The sequence below is a fragment of the Pararge aegeria genome, chromosome 22 (assembly GCF_905163445.1).
Source record: "Pararge aegeria chromosome 22, ilParAegt1.1, whole genome shotgun sequence".
NCBI classification, from domain to species: domain Eukaryota; kingdom Metazoa; phylum Arthropoda; class Insecta; order Lepidoptera; family Nymphalidae; genus Pararge; species Pararge aegeria.
The window spans coordinates 946,288-970,301 of record NC_053201.1 but is presented as its reverse complement, the minus strand read 5'-3'; the positions used below and the strand labels follow the sequence as shown (position 1 = coordinate 970,301).

At 42.4% G+C, this 24,014-nt stretch overlaps 1 protein-coding gene across 5 annotated transcripts in view; it reads left to right on the top strand.

Moving 5' to 3' along the window:
- LOC120633619 (protein unc-79 homolog) overlaps positions 1-21,207 on the top strand; it is a 66,908-nt gene extending 45,701 nt beyond the window's left edge. For 4 of the 5 annotated variants that reach the window (XM_039903872.1, XM_039903871.1, XM_039903873.1 and 1 more), the window contains 21 exons: positions 462-567; positions 1,790-1,876; positions 2,208-2,287; positions 2,827-2,933; positions 3,197-3,286; positions 4,348-4,480; positions 7,825-7,916; positions 8,079-8,184; positions 8,750-8,889; positions 9,411-9,512; positions 10,734-10,872; positions 11,948-12,102; positions 12,455-12,582; positions 13,794-14,006; positions 14,525-14,753; positions 15,748-15,917; positions 16,338-16,525; positions 16,869-17,010; positions 17,791-18,039; positions 19,849-19,971; positions 20,382-21,207. In XM_039903872.1, coding sequence (XP_039759806.1) covers positions 462-567; positions 1,790-1,876; positions 2,208-2,287; positions 2,827-2,933; positions 3,197-3,286; positions 4,348-4,480; positions 7,825-7,916; positions 8,079-8,184; positions 8,750-8,889; positions 9,411-9,512; positions 10,734-10,872; positions 11,948-12,102; positions 12,455-12,582; positions 13,794-14,006; positions 14,525-14,753; positions 15,748-15,917; positions 16,338-16,525; positions 16,869-17,010; positions 17,791-18,039; positions 19,849-19,971; positions 20,382-20,576 — 2,974 coding nt within the window. In that variant the 3' untranslated portion in view covers positions 20,577-21,207. The remainder of the gene's footprint in view (positions 1-461; positions 568-1,789; positions 1,877-2,207; positions 2,288-2,826; positions 2,934-3,196; positions 3,287-4,347; positions 4,481-7,824; positions 7,917-8,078; positions 8,185-8,749; positions 8,890-9,410; positions 9,513-10,733; positions 10,873-11,947; positions 12,103-12,454; positions 12,583-13,793; positions 14,007-14,524; positions 14,754-15,747; positions 15,918-16,337; positions 16,526-16,868; positions 17,011-17,790; positions 18,040-19,848; positions 19,972-20,381) is intronic. The other variant, XM_039903870.1, reaches the window with a different exon arrangement.
- Positions 21,208-24,014: the final 2,807 nt, after the last annotated feature.

The window sequence follows — 24,014 nt, the reverse complement described above, 5'->3', positions numbered from 1 at the left end:
TGTCTCTAAGACTTGTCTCTGAAACCGTAACGCTAATAGTTTTTGAGTGAACCACAGCATAGTTTTTACTGAAAGACAACAGCCCTAACATCTCATGCAAAATTAAAATTAAGTGGCTCCTGTCATTTTATTAGGTTCGCGTCGCGTAGGTACTATGCGCTTGTCGGTCTTTTATAGAATATATAATAGGGTTGTCATAAGTAGTTTGTATGGATAAATAAATATGCTTCTTTGATTTAATATTTTTACAGGGTGATTTCTTATAAAATATGCACCCGTCAACAGAATTACGTAATTCGGTTACACGTTCTAAATGCATTATATCCTTGACTGCGATGACATGCAGATTTGCGTCCAGAACGTTATTTCTTCGTATTGTCGTACAACTTGAACGTAACTGCGGATGCTTTTTGGACGTGTTTGTCCGAATGAAACGAGGTCTTAAAAACTTCACATTTTAGGTACCAGCAATGGAGTCTCGAGCAGGAGTCGTCCGAAAGCGAGCTGATAGCCATCCCAGAGACCAGCGACAAATCCGACACCACCGTCCACGGCAGCACTGCTCCCGTGAGTTATCGTTGTACCCCAAAAAAGCCGGATGCGGTGCCCCCGAAATCAGTGTCCCCGGCTGACTTTATTATTTGTACATATAAATAATGAACACAACAACTGTATGTGCTAAAATCCGACAAATCTGAAAGGGGCTATTAATATTTGTTTCAACCATTGCGTCCAAAGATGGCACCTAATGATCAACATCAACATATTGAAGTTCGGAGGTCAGCCGGTGAAAAATAATACGATGATCTGCCATCTTCTTTAATTCCGAATAGATATGTCCGGTCCACTCTCTTATATCGTCGAACCACTTCTTCCTCGGTCTCCCAGGTGCTCTTTTCCCGGTAAATTTTTCGATACCTTCCTTTGTATGACGGTTGTCATTAGTTTCCGTCGGCATTTGGCCTTTCGTAATACTTGAGCGTTTGAGATTCCAAAAGTCTTTGTAGGCCATTTTCAGAATCTGTTATGAGCACAGTGTCATCAGTATATCGGATATTGTTTCTTTGTAGTCCATTAACTCTTATGCCTTCAGGATGAGTGTCCATTGTTAACTTGACTAATCACACTGTGCAGAATTTCCTGGTTTTCGCGGATTAAAGGAAGCTACTGTTCATTGTATATTCCGCTTTTATGCAAATGTTCTTGCATTGCATTATATGCATTGTTCTTTCCGATTATATGCAACATATATAAAACGATATCCGAATGGTTATCCTTGAATATTTAAATAAGTCTAGAGTTATTAACAGGGTTATTTTCGTAACTGTCACACAATGACACTGAGTACGTTTGCCCACTTTCGCGTTATTGATCCAGTCTTTGTGTTTCTCTCTACCCGTCCTTCATTTTCCTTACTGTAGTTGTGTACAAATAAAGAGTTTAATTAAGATGATGAAGATGACATTTAATTGTGGTACCATTGAGCTAATCTGATAATCTTGAGAAGATTCGCTGACGGCATTGAAACCACATTTTCACGTATGCTAGGTCACTCGATTCCATTTGGTCGGCAGTATTTTTTTTTTGTTGTTATGATAATTTTCTTTTGTTAATTTAACGTATCTATTTTTTCATTTCTTTAATTTTTTGTTTTTTTCTTTTGGTTTTTTAGGATTTGCCGAACCAACAAATAGTTGAAACTGTAAAATTACCAACCAAAGGTATATATTATATTGATGTCATAAAGTTATAAAGTTAAGAGTTTTATTATTCATGAGCTTATCCACAGGGCTCATTCGACGAACCGTCTCACTATGAAGAACCGCCAACCACTACACAACCGCACGGCGTTTCCTACCCGGGATTTGGCAAAGTTGTAAGTTTGGTATAAATTTTCCCATCATAAACCCCATCAACATCATGATCATCAGCCCAAATAATTTATGATTATGATCAATTATTTCTCATCGGGGAGACTTCCGGGAGATTCACGATCATTCTTATTAGATCCCCTCATGTTTAACTGCCGATATTGCAGACCATAATGGCTAGTTTGACAAAGGGACAAATTGATGAGCAAAGACTAAATATATTCGTAATAGAAAAGTGACAAAGTAATTGTTATTTGTGACTAGTAAAAAAAATTAAACTTTTTATTATCTATGGCATCGGGCATCGGATTCTAAAGCGTGAAAACGTTGTTCCAGCCAGCCGCAGTGGGATCGCGCTCGGCTCACCAGTTGTCTACGAGTTCATCCGTCTCAATCGGCAGCGATTCATCCAATTTGTAAGTTTATTACCATTCAGTTGTTTACACTTTTTTCCGATTGTTTATAGCCAGTCTGAGTAATTGACGGCCGAGTAGCGCAGTGGGCAGTGACCCTGCTTTCTGTGTCCAAGGCTGTAGAGTCGATATCTACAACTGCAAAAATGTTTATGTGATGAAAATGAATGTTTTTCAGTCTATGTGTGTTTATCTGTATTTTATAAGTATTAACGTATATTATTCATAAAATCTATTCATCAGTTATCTCAGTACCCATGACATTAGCTACGCTTACTTTGGGGCTCTAGCTACGCGTAAGGAAGGGGGGGATTGCCTTCAAAAAGGACGTAATAATGTACTCACATTATACTACTTGCGATAAAGAAATGCCGACTGTCGTCCATAGTTACCAATAAATGGTACTTCGTAAAAAACACTACAGAGACGATTTTAATGCTTCTTTTGCACAGATCATGTGCTAAGCTCTACAAGATGTGGTAGAAGCTCTATACTTAGCTCATACACTCATATAAAACTGTTAGTATTTAATACCTATTCAGGAAGTCGACGCCCATGAGCGGTCAATCAGTGGAAATTTGGCCCGACCAGCTCCATCAGCAACCTTCGCCGCGGACTAAGATACTCGGCAAGCAGAAGCGGATTGTTGGTAAGTTAAAACAAAATTAAAAGTTAAAAAAAGAACTAAAAAAACACGCTTGGTATAAAAAACCAAACTAATGTCTACCTTTCTAGTTTACTTTATTTATAAAATCGTGTTTTTTTTTTAGTTTTTCTTAAAATGTTATTGTTATTATTCGGTAACCCACTAACCATCAAATATGAAAACTTCCAAAATCAAAATTAAACTCATATATTTTAAGTATAATATAAAGGATTATATAAATTTTTGGCTTTGACTTTGAACCGCAGTTGGCAGTAGTACGTCCCCGGATACAGCCGCGTCGTCCAACGGCGACGCACTCGCCCAGCCCCAACAACACGCATTACTACGAAGCCCTGGTGAGAACACAATTTTATTTTTACTCCTCTGCATTACTTCACTGCAATCTTACCTGGTTATAGGTAATGATGCAGTCTGAGATGGTAGCGGGCTTGCCGTGCCTGTGGCAGTTATATGCAACTCATACGATTCATCAGTTTCTACGCAGCATAGTGCTGGAACGGTTTTTTTCCACAGTTATTTTATCTATCGTTACAAGCTACAAACTGTACAAACAAATCATCAGTACCAGCCCGATTTCCTCACGATGTTTCTTTTCATCCCATCACTTCCCTTTAAAACCATTCTAATTCTGAGAGGAGGAGACTCGTGCCATGTTTTGGGCCGGTAATGGGTTGATGTACGCCTTCCTGAGACACTTGTTTAAGCGCTGTTATGGATATTACCTATTCATGTACCGAACCAAATTTCTTTTAGATTGCTTAGGAGTCAAATCCCTAGAGATCAAACAAACTTGCGACCTACAAAAAATAATGTGCCAAATCTTACGAGGAGACGTCAATGCTCCAGATCTTCATAAACAACTGTGTTGTTAACGTGCCCCAAAAGATAATAACCTTAGTCCAATAAAATAAAAAACATTATCCGTGGTCCTCTTGACTTGACATGATGACATGACTTGAATTGACTGTTGCACATTCAACGCGCTCTTGGACAAGCAATGTTCAATAGATCCCTATTCCATGACGGGTGGACAGCATTGTTCGGTGGATTGTTGAGATACTCTGAGAATATTCAATAACCCATATTTCAATATTCGCAGAGTACCACTGTAGTACACTATATTAATATAATGTCTTTTATAATGTTTAAATGTTATCTTTCATTAATTTGTCCATACATTATGTAGTTCCATCTTGTTAGCGTAAGTGGCCCTGCTAAAATAAATAAAATGATGATGAATATACTTACCTGCGGCTCGAACTAGGTCACTCTGAAAGTGACGCTAAAGTCTTAGCCGGTTATCACTATTTTACAAGAAAAATAATCCAACCGTATTAATTCATCACGAACAAAACATTAAGGAGGAATCAAGGGTTTCCTTAATTGAATTAAATAGGTGTGGCGTACGCGTCACCCGAGTCTCCGCTATCAAAAATGGAGGTGGCGTGGAACGGGCCTTCCCCGCACCCCCCGCACCCGCAACACCTGCCCGCGCACACCTTCCACATTCCGCCGCCTGCACCAGAAAGGTACATCACATCATGTTATTGTTTTCGCATCATAGGTATTATATTTGTAGGCATGACATCCTTCTGTGTATATACCAACTCATGAGCGACTATGGTTTAAGGTCTTTATTGTTCTCAAAAGAATTACAAAAAATCGCTTAGTAAGCGTACACTATAGAAGGTTTAGATACATCTATGAATCTATAAACTATATCGTTTAGTAGCATAACTAAATGCATCCAAAAAGTGAAATTTTTTATGTTATGTATATGTATATGTTCATAGCTAAAACATGTCTCATGTTTTAGCACTTATAAGAATAATTCATTTTAGCGATTTCGAGAATGTCATGGAGGATGTACTAAAGCGTTTGTGTCTTTCTACTAAAAAAGTAATTGTATGTGGCGATTTCAATGTCGACATTTTACTAGAAAATGCAACAACTGCTAGATTGCTTAACTTATTTAAATGTTTTAATTTGTGTCACACTTTTAGTGAACCTACTAGAGTAACTGCAACTTCAGCATCCTGCTTAGATAATATTTTTTTCAATTGTGACATTTTAGATAAAAGAATAATTAATAATTTAAGGTCAGATCATTGTGGTCAACTTATTACTGTTTTAAATACTATCAATAAAAGCAGACAAATTATAAAGTGTAGGCCAATAACTAAGACTAAATTAATGCGATTCAAACGTGAAATTACTGCGAAAATCCCTGGTATTGCGTGCGAACATTTTCATCCGGACAGTCTTTATAGTGCACTATTTAATACTATAAACAACGAATTTAATAGAGTATTCAACTTTAAGCACATCAATGTCAGTAATAAATTAAAATTTAGTGACTGGGCTACTGTAGGTATATATAAAAGTAGGGAGAAGTTGTATGAGCTGTATGATGAAAAACAATTTAATCATACTCCAACTTTCGTAGAACACGTAAAAAAATACTCTAAAATATTTAAGAATGTTTGCACTAATGCGAAATCGCTACACATTAAATATAGTATAATGAAATCTGATAACAAAATACAAACAACCTGGAAAATAGTTAATTACGAGTCAGGAAAAACTAAATCTCGTGATGTGGATTTTGAACTTATTGTTGATAACAATAAAGTGACGTCTGACAGGGAGGTTGCTAATACTTTCGAAAACTTCTTTCAGAATGTTCCCATTTTGTTAACAGATTCTCTAAGCTCTTCACCAATAGCAGCTCAGCGTATATTGAGAGATAATGTTAAAGAGTGCAATGTTTTATTTAATTTTAAACATATATCTGCAATAGATATTGTAAAGAATTTCAGGTTATTAAAGTTGAAAAAAACCGGTGATCTGTGGGGTATGTCGGTGATGGTCATTTCTAACATTATTGACGTTATTGCCCCTTATCTAGCTGTAATTTTTAATGAATGTGTTGATATGGGTATTTTTCCGAACCTAATGAAATGTAGTAAATTAATACCCCTTTTTAAATCCGGTCAGAAAAATGACCTTAACAATTACAGGCCTATTTCAATCTTGCCAACTCTTAGTAAGGTCTTTGAAAAAATTATACTTTATCAACTTTTAAATCATTTTAATGTAAATAACTTACTTCATCCGGAGCAGTACGGCTTCACTAAAGGTCGTAGTACAACGGATGCAGGCGCAAGACTCATAAAGCATATTTACGATGCCTGGGAACGTTCGCAGAATGCCATTGGTGTTTTCTGTGATCTGTCCAAAGCATTCGATTGCGTTGAACACAAAACGTTGTTATTAAAACTAAGCCACTATGGCATCAAAAACGTTGCACTCAATTTAATTGCCTCTTATCTAAGTGATAGAGTTCAAAGGGTATGCGTAAAAGACATAAAGTCTAAGGGATCATCTGCCTTAATGGGTGTCCCACAAGGCTCAATTTTGGGTCCCTTATTGTTTCTGGTGTATATAAATGATCTGCCACACCATGTCAGGGGCACTTGTGAGATTGTACTGTTCGCAGATGATACATCTCTCATTTTTAAGACTGATAGAAACAAAGATAATTTTGACGATGTAAACCGTGCTTTGTCACATGTGTCAGACTGGTTTACTGTTAATAACTTACTTTTAAATGCAAAAAAAACTAAGTGTTTGGAATTTGTTTTGCCTAACGTAAAAAAAATTGATAAAAACATCATAATAAATGGAGAAACACTTGAAATAGAAAACTCCACTGTTTTTCTAGGAGTGACCTTAGATTGTAAGCTACAGTGGGGTACCCATATAGAAAGCCTAGCGAGTAAACTCAGCTCAGCTGCATATGCAATCAGGAAAATTAGACAGCTTACCGATGTTGAAACAGCTAGGCTTGTTTATTTCGCATACTTTCACAGTATTATGTCCTATGGGATCTTGCTGTGGGGAAAAGCTGCAGATATTGAAAGTATATTTATACTACAGAAAAGAGCCGTACGATCAATATATAAACTTGGATCACGCGAATCGCTTCGTGAAAAATTTAAACAAATAGGTATTCTTACAGTAGCTTCGCAATACATTTATAGTAATATAGTCTTTGTGAGGCAAAATATTACTCTTTATAAATCAAAAGCTGAAATTAACAATCGACTTACCAGAAACGGTCATAAATTGGTGATATCTGCATATCGTCTGCGAAAGGTGCAGAACTCCTTTCTTGGGTTGAGTATACGCTTTTACAACATGATTCCTAAGGAAATTCTTGACCTACCAATGCATACATTTAAAAAATGTGTAAAAACGCATCTAGTACAGCGAGGTTACTATACATTTGATGAATTCCTCAATGACAAGGTAGAATGGAAGCAGCCAGCCTCGCTCTCATCTCCCGCAAGATAGCAAAATGATTGTAAATGTTGATGTTGGAAAAGAGCAACTACTGAGTTTCTTGCCGGCTCTTCTCGGTAGAATCTGCTTTCCGAACCGGTGGTAGAGTCACACAAACATGCATACTTGACGTTTCAAAAGTGCTTATAAAGTAGGCCTACTTGAAATAAATGAATTTGAATTTGAATTTGAATTCATAGTGCCATATTACTTGTTAAATGGAATCCTTTTTTTTATTTGCAAATAACCATAGATTTGGTTTCTTTAATATCAAACAGCAGAAGAATTAAATTAAACTAATTTAAATCTTCGCTTCTTTAAATAAAATATTTTTGTTTCCATATGAGTTAGTTCGAGGTTTGTGATGCTATAGTTGGTTGCACTTGTTTTTTTTTTTTGTATTGTTCTCCTGTCCTGAAATCTCAGTTATATAAATCACATTACTATGAATAATAGATGTGTGTATAAATTACTTGGGTTTTTTAAAATGCGCTCATATTGCTTTCTTTGATGTAACTTTGATTTCTAGATTGTTGCCTATCGGTCCGAAGCCCAATAAAGAGCAGTATCCAGTGTTCAACGCGCTGGTTGACCGAGTTCGTGAGGCTCTCAATATACCTGGTAAATATGTTACTTTCCGTCGCTTTCAACATTTATTTTTAAATGGAATATTCTTTCTAGAATTCAGTTTTGAATTATAAATCCGACTTTATTAGTTATTCAATATTCGGAGTGTCCGCGAATGGGGTCGCCAGAATCCACATGTTGTGAACATCTGCTAAGACGTGTTTTCAGACGACTCCGCAGAGCGCACGGACTCGAGCGAGGCGGAGCAGGCGCCCACCAGGCCTCATCGGCTCGCCGATCGACCCTCGTCGGAGAGCTTCCGGTATACATTCAATTTTTATACTTTTCCTGGTTTTATCACGTTTAACCTACGATTCCGGTTTAAAAAAATCCCTTTTTGCAATGAGAAAGGTATTAATAGGCGCTAGTTTGTGTGCATGTATGAAAGAATGTATTAAATTGTTTACTTTGATGAATTTATTGATACAAATTAGTACACCAGTCCGCACTGGGCCAGCGTCGTGGACTTTGGCCTAAACCCCCTCTTATTGTGGGAGGAGATCCATGCCCTGTAGTGGGTCGGTAATGAGTTGATATGATGATGATGAATTATTAAAAAGCTTCTAAATGCGATTTTGCCGGCAAACTTTAGACTCATGTTTCATGAAAATAGGCCAGGGGTTTTTAATAAACCATTGGTGCAGGTTTGTCAACCAGTCTGTTATAATCATACCATGTTTCTTATCCTATATGTTTTTCTAAATATTAATATACTGTTCTGTTCTTAATCTTTTTTTAACGTTCAGTGTTGTATACAGAGAATTAAGGTTTAGTTTTAGACATCATAGGACCTTTTTCAATCGTTGTTGTGCCCCTGAATATGCCAGTTCCCCTCGTCGCCTCGCTCGCCAGGCGGCACAGCTGGGCTCGCCGCCCCCCGCCGCCCCGCAACCGTCGCAGCCCCCGCAGCCGCCGCCCCCGCCACAGAACGCACCAACGCAAAGGCCGGCGCGACCCCTATCTACAGGTATTGTATATGGGTCCGATTTAATATGATGTAAACTTAAGCTGGGCAGTGCTTTTACTCAAAGTTAAATGGTTATTTATGCAACTAGTAGCTGTTTCCGCGCTGATTATGTTTTTTTACAAATCCAGTGTTTTTCTGGGATAAAAATAAGCCTATGTTACTCACCGCCCCTTCAACTATGTCAAAAATCAAGTTTATTGGTTGCTTAGTTAGTTAGGGCTTTAAATAAGGACCAACTAGCAGACAGGCAAACAAACAAATACAATTTCGCATTTATAAAATCAATAAGGAAGTAGGTACATACAGTTTTTATGAATGGCCAGAAAAAACAATCAATATAAAAGGTGAAATACGAGTATATTATGAAAATACTCGTATTTCAACTATGCACCTAGCTACTTTTCGGTGGATGTAAATATCTGCTTCGCATGGAAAAAGAATGATATACGTATTTAGTATTACTACGTACTCTTATTACGTAACAGTTGCATAAATAACCCGCGTGTGTGTGTGTGCGGCAGACGGCGGGCAGGCGTGGTGGGGCGGCACGCGGCGCGCGGCGCGCCGGGCGGCGCACGCGCAGCCCGCGCCGCTGCGGCCCGACGCCACGCTGCGGTATCGATGTAAGACTATCTGTCGAGCTGTCAGCTCGGCGTGGGGTGAAAGGGAATAGTAATGCGGTCGGGCAGCGTCCTCTGTGCTGCTGCTACTATCTACAATGATCAGCACCGTCTCCTAGCATGGTGATTTTGGGCAAACCCTAGAGGCATTTAGGCCAGCCAGCAGTGGGACTATTTTAATCTATTGATGACGCAGATCACCATTTTTATTTATAGTCAATAGTCCCTAGTTTCTCTGGGACAAAAGTATTCTATGTTAGTTTTAGTCTTTTAACTGAAGTTCAATGTTGCTTAGTCGGGGCGTAAAGGAAGTTCAAAAACAAAATCAATTTTGCATTTATAATATTAGTGAGGATTATGAATCAAATTAATTGCAACCTATATTCTGATAATGATGGTAAATGTTATGACGACCTCTTTGATGCATCGGTGAGCGCTGTGAATTCAAGTAGGAGGTTCCGGCAAGGATTTATAGTTTCTGAATTTTCTCTGGTCCAATCTAGTGGGAGGCTTTGGCCGTAGCTAGTTACCACCCTACCGACATAGACGTGCCGCTAAGCGATTACGTGTTCCGTGTCGCGTAGAAACCGACTAGGGGATGACTACCATACTTCCCAACAGGTTAGCCCGCTACAATCTTTAGACTGCATCATCACTTGCCACCAGCAGGGCTAGCACAAGCAGGAAATAAATATTATATCCCCTGACAAGGGATATAACCAACCTGTCCTCCTGATGAAGCACGGGACCAGGGAATAGGAGAAGTTTACGCCATTTTATTATTACACATATTATTTTAATATTATGATAAACGACAAAGACACCGGGAGGCATCTTTGCATCGTTCGAGTCCATGTAGGACTGAGGTGCATCGATAATGCAATCGTATTTATATCAAAATACCCACCAACTCAACATCATGAACATTGGTTGTTGATCAAATATAATTTTAATTGTTTCTTGAAAACTATTTATTAACTATTTAATAAAATATGAATTTATATCAAAAGTTTAATTATTTACCCACTTTATAAATTTACTGTAACCATTATTTCCACTCATGCGCCAGTGCTCTGAGGGTTGGTAAAGTTGTGGGAGAAGATACATTTTTATCCTTTACCCGGAGAGATAATTGTCTCCTTCCCATGGTAGCCGTGCTGGTGGGATTGCAATCAAGGGCTAGCTTGTAGTGGGTTAAATAAATAACCGAAGCGGGTGCGGCAGGCGGGGAGTGCGGCGGCGCGGCGGAGCAGTACAGCGACGAGGAGCTGGGGCTGTGCGTCATCGTGCTGGCCACGTTCGTGCGCCGCGAGCCCGCCGCCGCCGCCGCGTTGCTGCCGGCCTTGCTGCACAGCGTCACCCGGTGCGCACCATTCCGATACTTATTTTTTTTTCTTCTAGCTTTGCACAGATTAGCCAGTGCCAGGTGTGCATATGTTTCATAAAAGTTAAAATATAAAATGTCAGGAGAAATTGACTGACGGAAAGGGGGGGAAACTTCGCATATGGCGGACGCGTCCACCTCCATCCAAATTCTTCTTGTGTTTTAACGAAAATCGTTATGTTATAAAAGCGTATACTAAACTCCAAAGGTCTTCTGCGTCTTTCGCAGGAGATAGTCAAAAGTCAAAAAAATCTTTATTCAATTAGAGCCCACAGGTGGCACTCTTGATGCGTAAATGAGTATTACACGGTAGTGAGATGATGGCGATAACCATATTCGTAGACTTAATACTAAAGCTACGAGGGTTCCAAGCTTATCCTAGAAGAAGAAGCCCACAACAAGCTCAGCCGGGTGTTTTTTTTGCTATCACCATCTCACATTTTTATTTCAAATTATTAGAAACCAACCAACAATGGTTAGAACAATAATTCACACCCAAGCTTTATATGCAGATATCACTAATTGATGTGCGCTTCTACACAAAATTGTAGAAGATTGACCTTGTGATCTCAAGACCCTGTGATCTGGAGTGGAATATGATACCCACTTGACCAACCGAGATAGTAGTGTAGTAAGTTGGTTTTTTTATAGTAATAATTAACGAATCAAGTAGATGGCCCTCGTAATGGTATGTGGAAACCATCTCTTATAAACAGAGCAACTATTCTCAGGGCATGTAAGGAGAATATCCTGCGACATGTCGCCCTCTGTCCATCAACCTGAGGCGTTGGTGTTATGCCTCATGTGCCTGTAATTGCACCGGTAACCTCAAAAAAAAATCAGAATAAAACCCAAATTCATTTGTTTCAAGTAGGCACTATATAAGCTCTTTCTTCGGAAGTCAGATTCTTCCGAGAAGAAGCCGGCAAGAATCTCAGACTCCTCGGAAATCAGCATTGCAACTATGCTGCTTAGCGGCAGGCTTAAGCATGACTTGCCGGACGAGCTCTGTCTTTGCGACTAATAACCGGTCGCTTGCGCGCCGCCGCCGCAGGGTGGTGCAGCTGGGCGGCTACTCGTGGCAGGCGGAGAGCAGCACGCGGCTGCCGGGCAGCGCCGTGCTGGTGGCGCACCAGTTCCTGCGCTGCGTGCTGCACCAGCTGGCGCCGCACAACGTGTTCCTGCAGCTGTTCCTGCAGCGCACGCCGGGTCAGTGGCCAAAATTGTATGCATTTAGACCCGCTACCTGGAACTGCCTGTTTTCCGCCAGCCAGTTTCCTGGAACTGTCTACTTTCTGCCAGCCAGCTTCCTGGAACTGTCTACATTCTGCCAGCCACCTTCCTGGAACTGTCTGTTTTAAAGCTTTTTTTGAATGTCGAAGAAAGAATTGACCTTCTTCTGTTGCTGAGCCTGTCTCCTTATATAGTTGGCCGGAATCATTTGTTGGGACCATAGAAGCGTCTTCCGGCTGGATCACTCTAGCCGGCCGAGCTGGCCCGGAATTAAAATATTAAATATTTGTTATAATATTTTGTAACTGATATAAAGCATTCTTTTCAGAAAAACAGCGTCAAATGTTCTTCAAGAGCGTGGCGCAGGCTTTCGTGGACTTCAACGAGCTGTACCCGTGCGGACCCTTGCAGTTGCTCATAGAACATCTGAACTCTAAGAAGACCTTGCCTATTGATGTAAAATTTTTTAGTAAAATTAATTAATAAAATACAATTAATGACCACAAATAAATATTTGAGAACTACCAGCATTAGATCAAGTAAAGTTGTCTCTATGGAAGGTCAAATTTGACAGTCTTATCGATGCATAGCGTTCTCTTCCAGTTAACCAGCGAATGCCATCTGGCTATTTTTGTAGCGTTGTAGTAGATTACGTATTTCCTTACATTGCAGGTTTAACGATGCAGATTTCTCAGGTCAGATCCACAGTGTTAGAAATCTGCATCGTCGTTGTTACCACTGTTTGGTTACCAAGTATCTGACATAACCAAAGCATCACGAATAGCTTCGGTGCTGTGAAATGCTAGTTAATCTTGGCATATCATTATCAGCTTTAGCTAATCTTCTAAGATTTCAGCGCGTGCTCGCTCGTTAAAACAGTGCACATTGTCTGCGATCAATGCTGTCGTAGAGGCTAAACCTGATCTTGATTTGTTTGGAATGAATGGATAAAAATCATGCGTGAGTGTCTGGAGTTTTGTGAGAAGTCGGTGTAAATGTAGATCAATAATTCTTTTAATTTCTTTTTCTTTTAAATATTGGTTAATTGCCAAGTTTTTTTTTTCATCCGTTTTGTTGTGTTGTTCTTTTTTAATTAGTGTAAATCTTCTGGCCGTTCTAATTATGAATGATGAAAACTACCTTTTCTTTGTTTTGCTTTGGCTAATAGTCCTAGATCTTCGCTTTCCGATTACAGTTTTTGGCGCAGGTCACTCATTCTAACTATTCTAACTAAGGAGGATAGGAGGATAATCCTGTAAACGCATTGTAATATACTTAGTTTTCTTTCGCGGTTAAAGGAAGGTATATTTAATTGCTTAAAACGCACATAACTTAGAAAAGTGAGAGAGGTGTGTGTCATCCATCCAACAAATTCCTAATCGTTAGGGTATCACCGCTTATCTGTGACATATATTCGTCAAGCTTATGTCACAGCCTGATGGATTTTATAGCTTATAAGTACTCTCATGTCTCTCTTAATAGTTTTTTCTCCTTCTAACTGACAATATAGTTTTTATTTGCAAGTTGTGGCAGTCTTTAAGTGGGTTTACAATATTACATTTATATGTTTTTTCATTTTTTGTTTTGTTTTTAAGAGTTTTTGTTGTAATCTGTTGATTGTCCCTTAAATAAATAAATAAATTAATAAATATATTTTTAACATACAGCAAATGGGCGTGATAGCGGGAAACATGGCGATGTACCTGGAGTGCCTGGCCCCCGAGGCGCTGGGCCCGGTGAGTGCGTGCAGCGCGCTGCTGGCCGCGCTGGACACGTTGCTGCGTGCAGTGGCGCTGCAGCTGCCGCAAATGGACGACGCGCTGCCGCTGCTGCGGGTGTGTGCCGCCGCGCTGCGCGTGCCCGCCGCCACGCACCACAAGGTCTTGCTTGCTTTGCGATTCCTCGCTCCGCCTGGAGCTTAGCCAGAAATACTTGAACATTCCTCAGTCGGTTTAGTAGTAGAGTTAGAGCGCGTCCGAGGAACTACTACCGTTAGATTATTTCCGACGCCAAGCAGCAGTGCTGCGTTTCGGTCTGAAGGGCGGTCTCCACTTTACTAAACTAGATGGCGCTATAAATATCATGAATAACATTTGCTTGTGTTTGTTCACATATAATGACCATATATAACTTCCGAGGAGTAATGGTCGGTCTTCGGTCCCCGAGCACAAACACCAGCTCGGAGGAAGATCTTCCTATTAGTACGGTCGAGCACTACACCAAAGCTCCCGTTCAAGGCTTAACACCCCAAGTTTATGTGTTCCTCGCGTGCCTTGCGAAGTGTTGCTCTGTTTATAAGCGATGGTTTCCAGTTACCATCAGGTTAGCCATCGGTCATCAGGTCTGTTAGATTTGTGGCTCCTGTATGCGACGCTCAGGAACGTGTCGGTGCCCGCAGAGCCTGCTGGAGCCGATGTCGAAGATCGTGAGCTTCGCGGTGCAGAACTGCGGCGTGCGGCTGTGCGCGCTGAGCGAGCTGGGCGCGGGCTGCGTGCGGGCCTTCGCGCGCGACCGCGACAAGCTGCTGCTGTGCCGCGTGCTGGTGTACGAGCTGCTGCTGGCGCTGCGGGCCAAGAGCGCGCCGCCCGACCGCACGCTGTGCGCGCTGCTGCAGTTCGTGCTGCAGGGTGAGCGCACTGCACATTTTGCACCAAGTGCGGTAGGCTGCACTCGCGCGCGAGCCGTGACCGAGCGCAACATGTAGCCGAGACAAAAATGTGGGCTTCTGCGCGCCAGGCAGTGAGGCGCATGCAGGCTGCGTACCGAGCCAACATACAAATAATTAAACTTCTGATAACTATAAATTCATATTTGCCTGATGTTTTATGATTTTAACAAATGCGCTAATTATTATTATTTAATTAATAAATAGTTTTGAAGAAAATTTTATATTTGATTCACAGCCAATGTTCAAGATATTGTGCCAGTGGGTATTTTAATATAAAAAGAGCGCATTTTGGATACACTTCAGTCCTGTATGGACTCGAACGATGCAAAAGATACCTCCCTGTGTCTTAGTCGTTCTCATTTATTATGAATAATTTAACAAAATGAATCTTTAATTTATCATAATCAAGAAGGTACAAAATATAACTTCGTTTAAAAAAATGCGTACTGCTTTTGGCCGCATACAAACTATTGATGGTATCATTACGTGCAAGCGTTCGATGATTTAAAAACAAAAAAGACCTGTTGACTCTTGTAAAACTTTAATCAAAATTGTTTCAGAAAGCTTCCAATCGCAGGTCAATCGTAGTCCGGAATAGTCTTATAACACTCGGTTCGCTAAAGAATCGCTTCGCTATTAATTTTGCTCTCAGAGCAGACTGACCCAGTGGTGTCTGCTTTTTATATCGCTTTGGAGGCCTAGAACCTTCCTTTACTTAGGCTTACTCGGAAATTGCAAACAAAGGATCTGGAACCTGTTTAGAATTATCTTCTGAATTACTTTCATGTTTCTATATCGAGCAATTATGAAGTTTATATTCCAAGTATTAAGGTTGTTTTTCAACCAACGGACAGACTCGAATTTTAGAGGAGCTAGATTTAATAATTTTTGCTTGTGCAAAACGATGCTTGTGATTATGGAACTTCTAAGTAGCAATATGGCTCGGTTCTCAGGTCACGGTTGCACCTTGTTGCTGCCTCCGCAACTCAACACCGGGGAGCTGTTGTCAGGCGGAGGGCCTGAAGCGAGGGACCTGGGCAGCGGCCCGGTGGATTGCATGAGGCCGCATCTCGCAGATATGATTGACCTTCTGCACGATCCGAATCTGCTTAACAAAATTAAGGTATCAGATAAGATTTTATAGAAATCCAAAACTATGTGAACACAGAAATAGCTTGCGTGTATCAGTAAATTTGGTTTACATAACATACTCTTATTCTACTACTACTCCCGAAAGAATTCCGGCCGTAGTTGAATAGGTTGGCTTACTTTACTTTAGTTTGGTGGAAAAACTCTCCGGACTGAGGCTGATTCCTAAACTACGGGCCTTGTGACTTTATTTTCTAATTTTGGACAGTGTCTACACATAGATCATGCAAAACCTATTTTTCATATAAGTTTACATTTATGGTGATATTTGATACCTTTATTATACATAAAATAAGATCTTATGTAACCCATTTTTCTGCCATCAATCAATCGATCAAGTCATTTACTTGATCGATTGATTAAAATGCGTTTTAAAAAAATCTTGTTTTTACAGGGTTCAGTGTCAAAGTCAATAGTGAACCGAAACCTCATATGCCTCAATGAAGATACCCTGGGTGCGATAGTGAAGGGAGGCATAGCGCAGTACGTGGCGATGGAATTGGCTTTGGAACAAAGCCGCGGCAAGCAGGACCGCGGTCCGACCAGGCATATGATGCCTTGGCTTACTACTACCTTACCTGGGTGAGTAGAAGATTAATGGGTCCATAAAAGGGCCTAAAAGATTTATTGAATAAATTATTAGCCTACGTGTAACGTTTGAATATCATGCTTTATACAATATTTGGGTCCATTATGTTGTGTAATGTTGTTAATGTTGTGTAAATCCTGCAGGATTTTCGGTTGTCCTAAAAAGGTACCCAATGCTTTGTTTATATAAAGGAATCCAGGTTTGTGTCTCTAAAAGTCAATTTAGTGATTTGACTTTCGCTGGCAGATATTATTAAGGCTCATGATGGTGTCTCATCAAAGGTTTAACGCGTTCTGGCGGTACGTGGATAACATAATGATCATATCTTGGTCCAAGGTCACGCGACGTGGCCGAATGTGTGGGCCGCGTGCGTCTGGTGTCGTGGGTGGTGCTGGGCGCTCTCAGCAACGCTCGCACGCATCCTTTGCAGCTGCCAGTGCCATTAGATGCTACCTGCCATCTCACGGATCATATCCAGGTTAAAATAGCTTGATTATCGGGTACATTCTTTTATTTTTTTGGATGCACCTCTGTTTTTGTAGTATCTTGGATTTATATATCTTATTATGTGTGTGTTTTTAATGCGCACCAGTACCTGCTACACGTGTACGAATGTTCGTACACGTGTAGTAGAGGAATGTGGTCATACCAAACATCCTTTTCGCTATCAAGCTTTCCAAAGAATGTAAATTACTTCTATCATTAGAGGTAGTCGTTAGCATTATTACAAAATTCTTATCTGCTACCTAACATATAAACTGTAAATATGCAGGGCAGGGCACTGGTCTCCTCGTAGTGGAAAGTAGTCCAACACGCTGGTTCAGTGCAGATTGGTGGACTAATATAATATGAATATGGATGCTTATATAGTCCTGCCGTATTATTGTTTCACATTAAACATCCAGTAGATATCTTGAAATCGCAGATAGTCCACAATAATAGTAGGCTTTGTAATTCCTGCTGAGTCTTGAGAGCAGAAGTGGGAATGGGCCGGGCACATAGCTCGGAGAACCGATGGACGTTAGGGTTCGAGTGTGCTGGAATGGCACAGGTAGACGCAGCGTGGATCGGCCCCCAACGAGGTGGACAGACGACATCAAACGAGTCGCCGGGAGCCGCTGGAAACGAGCGGCCCAAGACCGTGGATTTTGGAACTCCCTACGAAAGATCTATGTCCAGCCCTGGACCTCAATAGGTTGAAGTGATGATGACGTAATTCCTGCTCGAGGAGGGGTCCCAAATGGCTGGTTGGTTGCAGACGATAATGTCGTCGTACGTGGAGCAAGCCCAGGACGCGCAGGGCAAGGGCGCGGCGGGCGGGCCGCAGCGCATGAGCGCGCTGTGCGGCGCCTTCCTGCTGTGCCAGCTGTGGACGCTGTACGTGTGGCGCTGCGGCGGCTGCTGCGCGCCCGCCGCCGAGCCGCAGCACGGCGCGCACGCGCTGCTGCTGCACTTCTGGTGCAAGCTGGTGCCCACGCTCACGCAGCTCACGCACGCCAACAAGCTGGTGAGTGCTCGCGGTACTGTGCAGCTGTGCAGTGCAGGACGCTGTACGTGTGGCGCTGCGGCGGCTGCTGCGCGCCCGCCGCCGAGCCGCAGCACGGCGCGCACGCGCTGCTGCTGCACTTCTGGTGCAAGCTGGTGCCCACGCTCACGCAGCTCACGCACGCCAACAAGCTGGTGAGTGCTCGCGGTACTGTGCAGCTGTGCAGTGCAGGACGCTGTACGTGTGGCGCTGCGGCGGCTGCTGCGCGCCCGCCGCCGAGCCGCAGCACGGCGCGCACGCGCTGCTGCTGCACTTCTGGTGCAAGCTGGTGCCCACGCTCACGCAGCTCACGCACGCCAACAAGCTGGTGAGTGCTCGCGGTACTGTGCAGCTGTGCAGTGCAGGACGCTGTACGTGTGGCGCTGCGGCGGCTGCTGCGCGCCCGCCGCCGAGCCGCAGCACGGCGCGCACGCGCTGCTGCTGCACTTCTGGTGCAAGCTGGTGCCCACGCTCACGCAGCTCACGCACGCCAACAAGCTGGTGAGTGCTCGCGGTACTGTGCAGCTGTGCAGTGCAGGACGCTGTACGTGTGGCGCTGCGGCGGCTGCTGCGCGCCCGCCGCCGAGCCGCAGCACGGCGCGCACGCGCTGCTGCTGCACTTCTGGTGCAAGCTGGTGCCCACGCTCACGCAGCTCACGCACGCCAACAAGCTGGTGAGTGCTCGCGGTACTGTGCAGCTGTGCAGTGCAGGACGCTGTACGTGTGGCGCTGCGGCGGCTGCTGCGCGCCCGCCGCCGAGCCGCAGCACGGCGCGCACGCGCTGCTGCTGCACTTCTGGTGCAAGCTGGTGCCCACGCTCACGCAGCTCACGCACGCCAACAAGCTGGTGAGTGCTCGCGGTACTGTGCAGCTGTGCAGTGCAGGACGCTGTACGTGTGGCGCTGCGGCGGCTGCTGCGCGCCCGCCGCCGAGCCGCAGCACGGCGCGCACGCGCTGCTGCTGCACTTCTGGTGCAAGCTGGTGCCCACGCTCACGCAGCTCACGCACGCCAACAAGCTGGTGAGTGCTCGCGGTACTGTGCAGCTGTGCAGTGCAGGACGCTGTACGTGTGGCGCTGCGGCGGCTGCTGCGCGCCCGCCGCCGAGCCGCAGCACGGCGCGCACGCGCTGCTGCTGCACTTCTGGTGCAAGCTGGTGCCCACGCTCACGCAGCTCACGCACGCCAACAAGCTGGTGAGTGCTCGCGGTACTGTGCAGCTGTGCAGTGCAGGACGCTGTACGTGTGGCGCTGCGTGAGTAATGCTGTCGGGCTGGTACTCCATTGCCGATTGTGGTCGGCCTGCTGGTTTGGAACAGTTGGTGAGCGTTGTTACTACGCTGACCTTGAAACGTTTCGATAAGTCTATGTCTTTCTAGCCATGGAACGTATGAGTGATTATGGTTGTCCTGCTGGCCTTGGAACAAATTAGTGAGTGTGGTTCCTGTGATGACCTTGAAACATTACTGATCGTGGTTGTTCTGCTAGCCTTGAAACATATTAGTGACTGCGGTTGCCGCGCAGACCTACGAACGAATAGGTTATTATGGTTGTTCTGCTGGCCTTGGAAAATATTGGTGAATGTGGCTGTCGTTCTGAACTTGGAATGAAGAAACGTAGTTTGTTGCACTTTCGAGCCTTTTGTACTGTAGTGACAACGTTGCTATAATATAGTTTAAACTATGTACTTCTGGCAGAATTTGCCTGCGGATGGAGGGGAGGGGGTGTTCGAATATCCAGTGCTCGCTCCATAAGTCCAATAAAGTGATAATGAAAAAGAAATGTTCATTGCAGTTGGCCGAAACAGTGAACTTGCATTTCCTGAGTCTGCTGGAGTCGCTGCTTGAATGTAACTCCACGGTTCTGAACAAGCTGCTGCCTCTCTGGACGCCTATTCTGCATTCGCCACTCTTCAATGTAAGTCTGAATAATGTTTTGATATCCGATTATTCTCTACCCAGTTTTGCTGAACGAAGTGGAAATCAAAAGAAGCTATATGTGCTTCTTTTGATTTCCAACATTTATCCAAAGTAATTCAAAACATTCTAAGTGTTTACTTATGACAACCCTATCGAAGAAAAAAGACCGACACGTGCATAGTGCCACGCTACGCCACACGTACCTAATAAAGTGACTGGAGTCACATAATTATACTTTTGCATGTGATTTTAGGGCTGTCAAAAACTATTAGCGTTTCGGTTTCACAGAGAAAATAAATAATTTGCCTACACCTAAAGCCTTTTGAAGTATTATTTCGGTTTTTATTTACACGTTGTATACATGGTTCCTTTGACAGCATTTCTTCACCTTGACCCGGGTCCTTCCAGATGCCCCAGCACGTGGCGCAGCGCCTGGAGGCGTGTCGCGAGATGAAGCCGGAGGTGGTGACCGCCGCCGCGCCGGGCTCTGGCGCGGCGGGCTGCTGCTCGGCCGCGGCCGCTCGCGAGCACCGGCGCCTGTACCGCCTGCTCACCAAGATGGCGCAGCTAGAACTGCAACCGCAATCCTTCTACTTCATATAAATTTATGAAATCGGAACATTTAAAAAAAAAAAATTCGTAATTGAAAGACCAACCGTCTGATTGTAAGCGGAAAACCATCGCCTTTAATCAGATCCACACTTCACAGGGCATTTGCAGGACCAATATGACCGTCCTGCAATATGTCGCGAGAGTCCATTAATTTGAGTCGTAGATGTGCCTGTATTTACACTGGAAACCACGGCGGTAGGTTTGGCGGTAGTAGTTCCGCACACGAGCTCTGACACAAAAAGCTCTGTAAAGCCATAAATCAAAAGAAGAAGAAAAGGTTCTGCTATTACTAGTCATTTTAGGAATCATAATTTTGCCATTTTAGGAATTATAATTTTGGCAGCTCTCGCCCGTATATTCGATATTGTCAAACTTCATTGACTTTTTTTTAATATGAATTCTTTATTTGGTAACTATCACCCATCTACACTATTATATAACAGAATAAGCCCGCGGCTCCCCGCGACTAGTTTGTCGTCTGTCCACCTGGTTGGGGGGCGACCAACGCTGCGCTTACCGGTGCGGAGTTGCCACTCTAACACCTTGGAATCCCAATGTCCATCGATTCTGCGAGCTATGTGCCCCGCCCTTTGCCACTTCAGGTTCGCGACTCGTTGAGCTATGTCGGTAACTCTAGTTCATCTACGGATCTCCTCATTTCTGATTTGATCACGTAGATATACTCCTAACATAGCTCTTTCCATCGCCCGCTGAGTGACTCTGAGCCTTCTTATGAGCATAGTTAGCGACCAAGTCTCAGATCCGTAAGTGATCCCCGGCAACACGCACTGTTCGAAGACTTTGGTCTTTAGGTACTGATGGATTTTGGACGAAAAGATGTCACGAAGTTTCCCAAACATCCCGAACGCTGCCCATGTGACTTGGATATTAATATTACATATACCAAATAATTACAAATTAGAATTACGGAGAAACGGAGTAGTACGGAGAAAATGCCTGACGCATTCGTTTTGGGACTTGCACAGATTATAAACTCTTTGTGTCCCTCGACAAACCTGAAAGCGAATGGATATCGCCCACTTAGTGAACTTAGTAGTGAACTTTTCATTTTCTGGTTGTAATTTCTTAAAATGCGTGTCTTCATTAGCGATTTATTTGCGACTGCTTTACTACTTTGTTTTTGTTGTTTTCTGTAAAGATTAACGATAGATAGATCGAAAAAAAAACTGCAAAATCTAGCGATTCGCCATGACAGGTGTAACGCAGAATTCAAAATTAAGACGTCACGTCTACATAAACATAATTTTATACCGCTTAAATACTAATAACTTCGTAAAAATTTGCGTATTTTGAGCTGTATTTGTGTTGTGTTTGAGCGGACGTTTGAATGCACGAAAAAGATTTACTTCAACAGAATATAAATTGTGCCAAAAGGGTAAATGTACCTAAATCAGAATAGAAATATTAATAAATCAGCGTATTAATATAGTAATTTTTAGATGTATACTAAAATAAATGTTTTCTATGGATGTTGATATTAAAAATAAGGAAATATTAAAATGTGTTAGTTAAACATTATCATTGTTTTATTTCTTGATCCATAAAGTATAGGTCCGGCTCGCAGGAGGCGTACAAAAATGACATTTTCTTGAGTTCCCCAATCCCTGTTTCCTCAGCTCTGTGTTTTATGAACGCAACGCACCTGAGTTAGTTTGTGGGAAGTGTCTAATTGACAGCAATTCAGGACAAACGACATTATTATTTTGGACGGCCAATTGAGTTTGCAGCGACCCTGCTTTCTGAGTCTAAGGCCGTGGGTTCGATTCTCACTACTGGAAAACGTTTGTGTGATGAGCATGAATGTTTTTCAGTGGCTGGGTGTTTATATGTATATTATAAGTAGTTATGTATATTATTCATAAAAAACGTGTGAGCCGTCATTGGACGCCTGGCAGATGGGAAACATCGAAATTGTTTTCTGTAAGTTATTGCAGATATTTCATAATGAAAAGATAAAGTATTACAAATTTGTTCCACAAATAAAAAAAATACAACCAAATGGATAACCACTCCTTAAACGTAAGTCGTGTAAAAATGACTGTTTTATTACAAAATTGATATTCATTTTTATTGTTACTTACGAAATACGAAAATTCAATCATACAGCAACCAAAAATCAGGTTTACCCTCCGCCTATAGATGTTTCACATCAAAAATACTCATCAGTCATCTTAGTTCCCATAACGCAAGCTACGCCTACTTTGGGGCTAGATGGCGATGTGTGTATTGTCGTAGTATATTTAGTTATGTATGATTTCTTCAATCTTTGCACTCCACACTAAACATTATAATTTCTTCAATCTTTGTACTCCTCACCAAACATTACAATCTCTTCAATCCTTATACTTCACACCAAACAGATGTCCTATAACTATGTAAGTATTTTCTACGCACGTTCGCTCCGACATGCAACTCCGGAGCTAGAGCTTCCTAAGGAGACGTTGACTTTAGCAATTTGCAATGATTGCTTACTCCCTGCTTAAAAATGTACACAAAGTGCAATAAGACAAATAAAACATTAAGTAAGCACCACATAGGTAAGTATGTGCGAAATCATGAAAACGATTGTCGTGTTGTCTAGATTCACAGACGGACGGACAGGCGTGAGGTAATGACGCGTGTACTGTATACATTATAATTACACATTATTAAGACTTTCGTTATGTCATGACGTAATGTTGTAGCAGGGTTCGCACGCTGTCGAGAGCACGCGGCACGCGACTAGAAAAATCTTTTTATTTTTATTAAAAGCACTTGACTGTCTTGTCTCCTAAAACGTGGTCTTGAATGCCGGTGATATAGCATTAGGAATCGGATTGGCTTAGGTATTTTTAATTGCAATTTTCTCGGCCTGCCCTGTCAATGTGGTCTCACAGTTACTGTCCCACCTTCTTCATGGAAAAGAAAAATTTTATTTGTGAACCCCTACGCTGCCCCAATGTCGGTTTGTGGGCTTAAACTATTATAACGACAAGTTGGTGACTAGAATCGAGACTGATGACTTATCGTGCTCTCTAAGGCACAGGTTATGACAACTGAAATTTCTTAACAGAAAAACACAACACCCAGGCATTGAACCTAGGACTTCAATTCCTAGACTAAAGTTTTTTATTTGTTTAATACAAATCTTGTATTTATCCCGATCTAATGTTACAAGTGATGTTTTAGAATTGCGCAAACAAGCAGGCCAATTTCGGTTTACATGAAATGAAGTTCGAAACTGATTTTTTTATTCCAAACCGGATTCGCCGTCATCGGATGCCTAGTGATTTAGGTGATTCCTAGAGAGAAAAACCTTTCGCGAACTCTTAAATGATTTCTAAAGACGTTTTTTTTTTTTTTTTTCGGATTGTGTGTAGCTGATTAACCCTAATGATTTTAACAGCGTAACGCGGGCTTGTTGGCGAG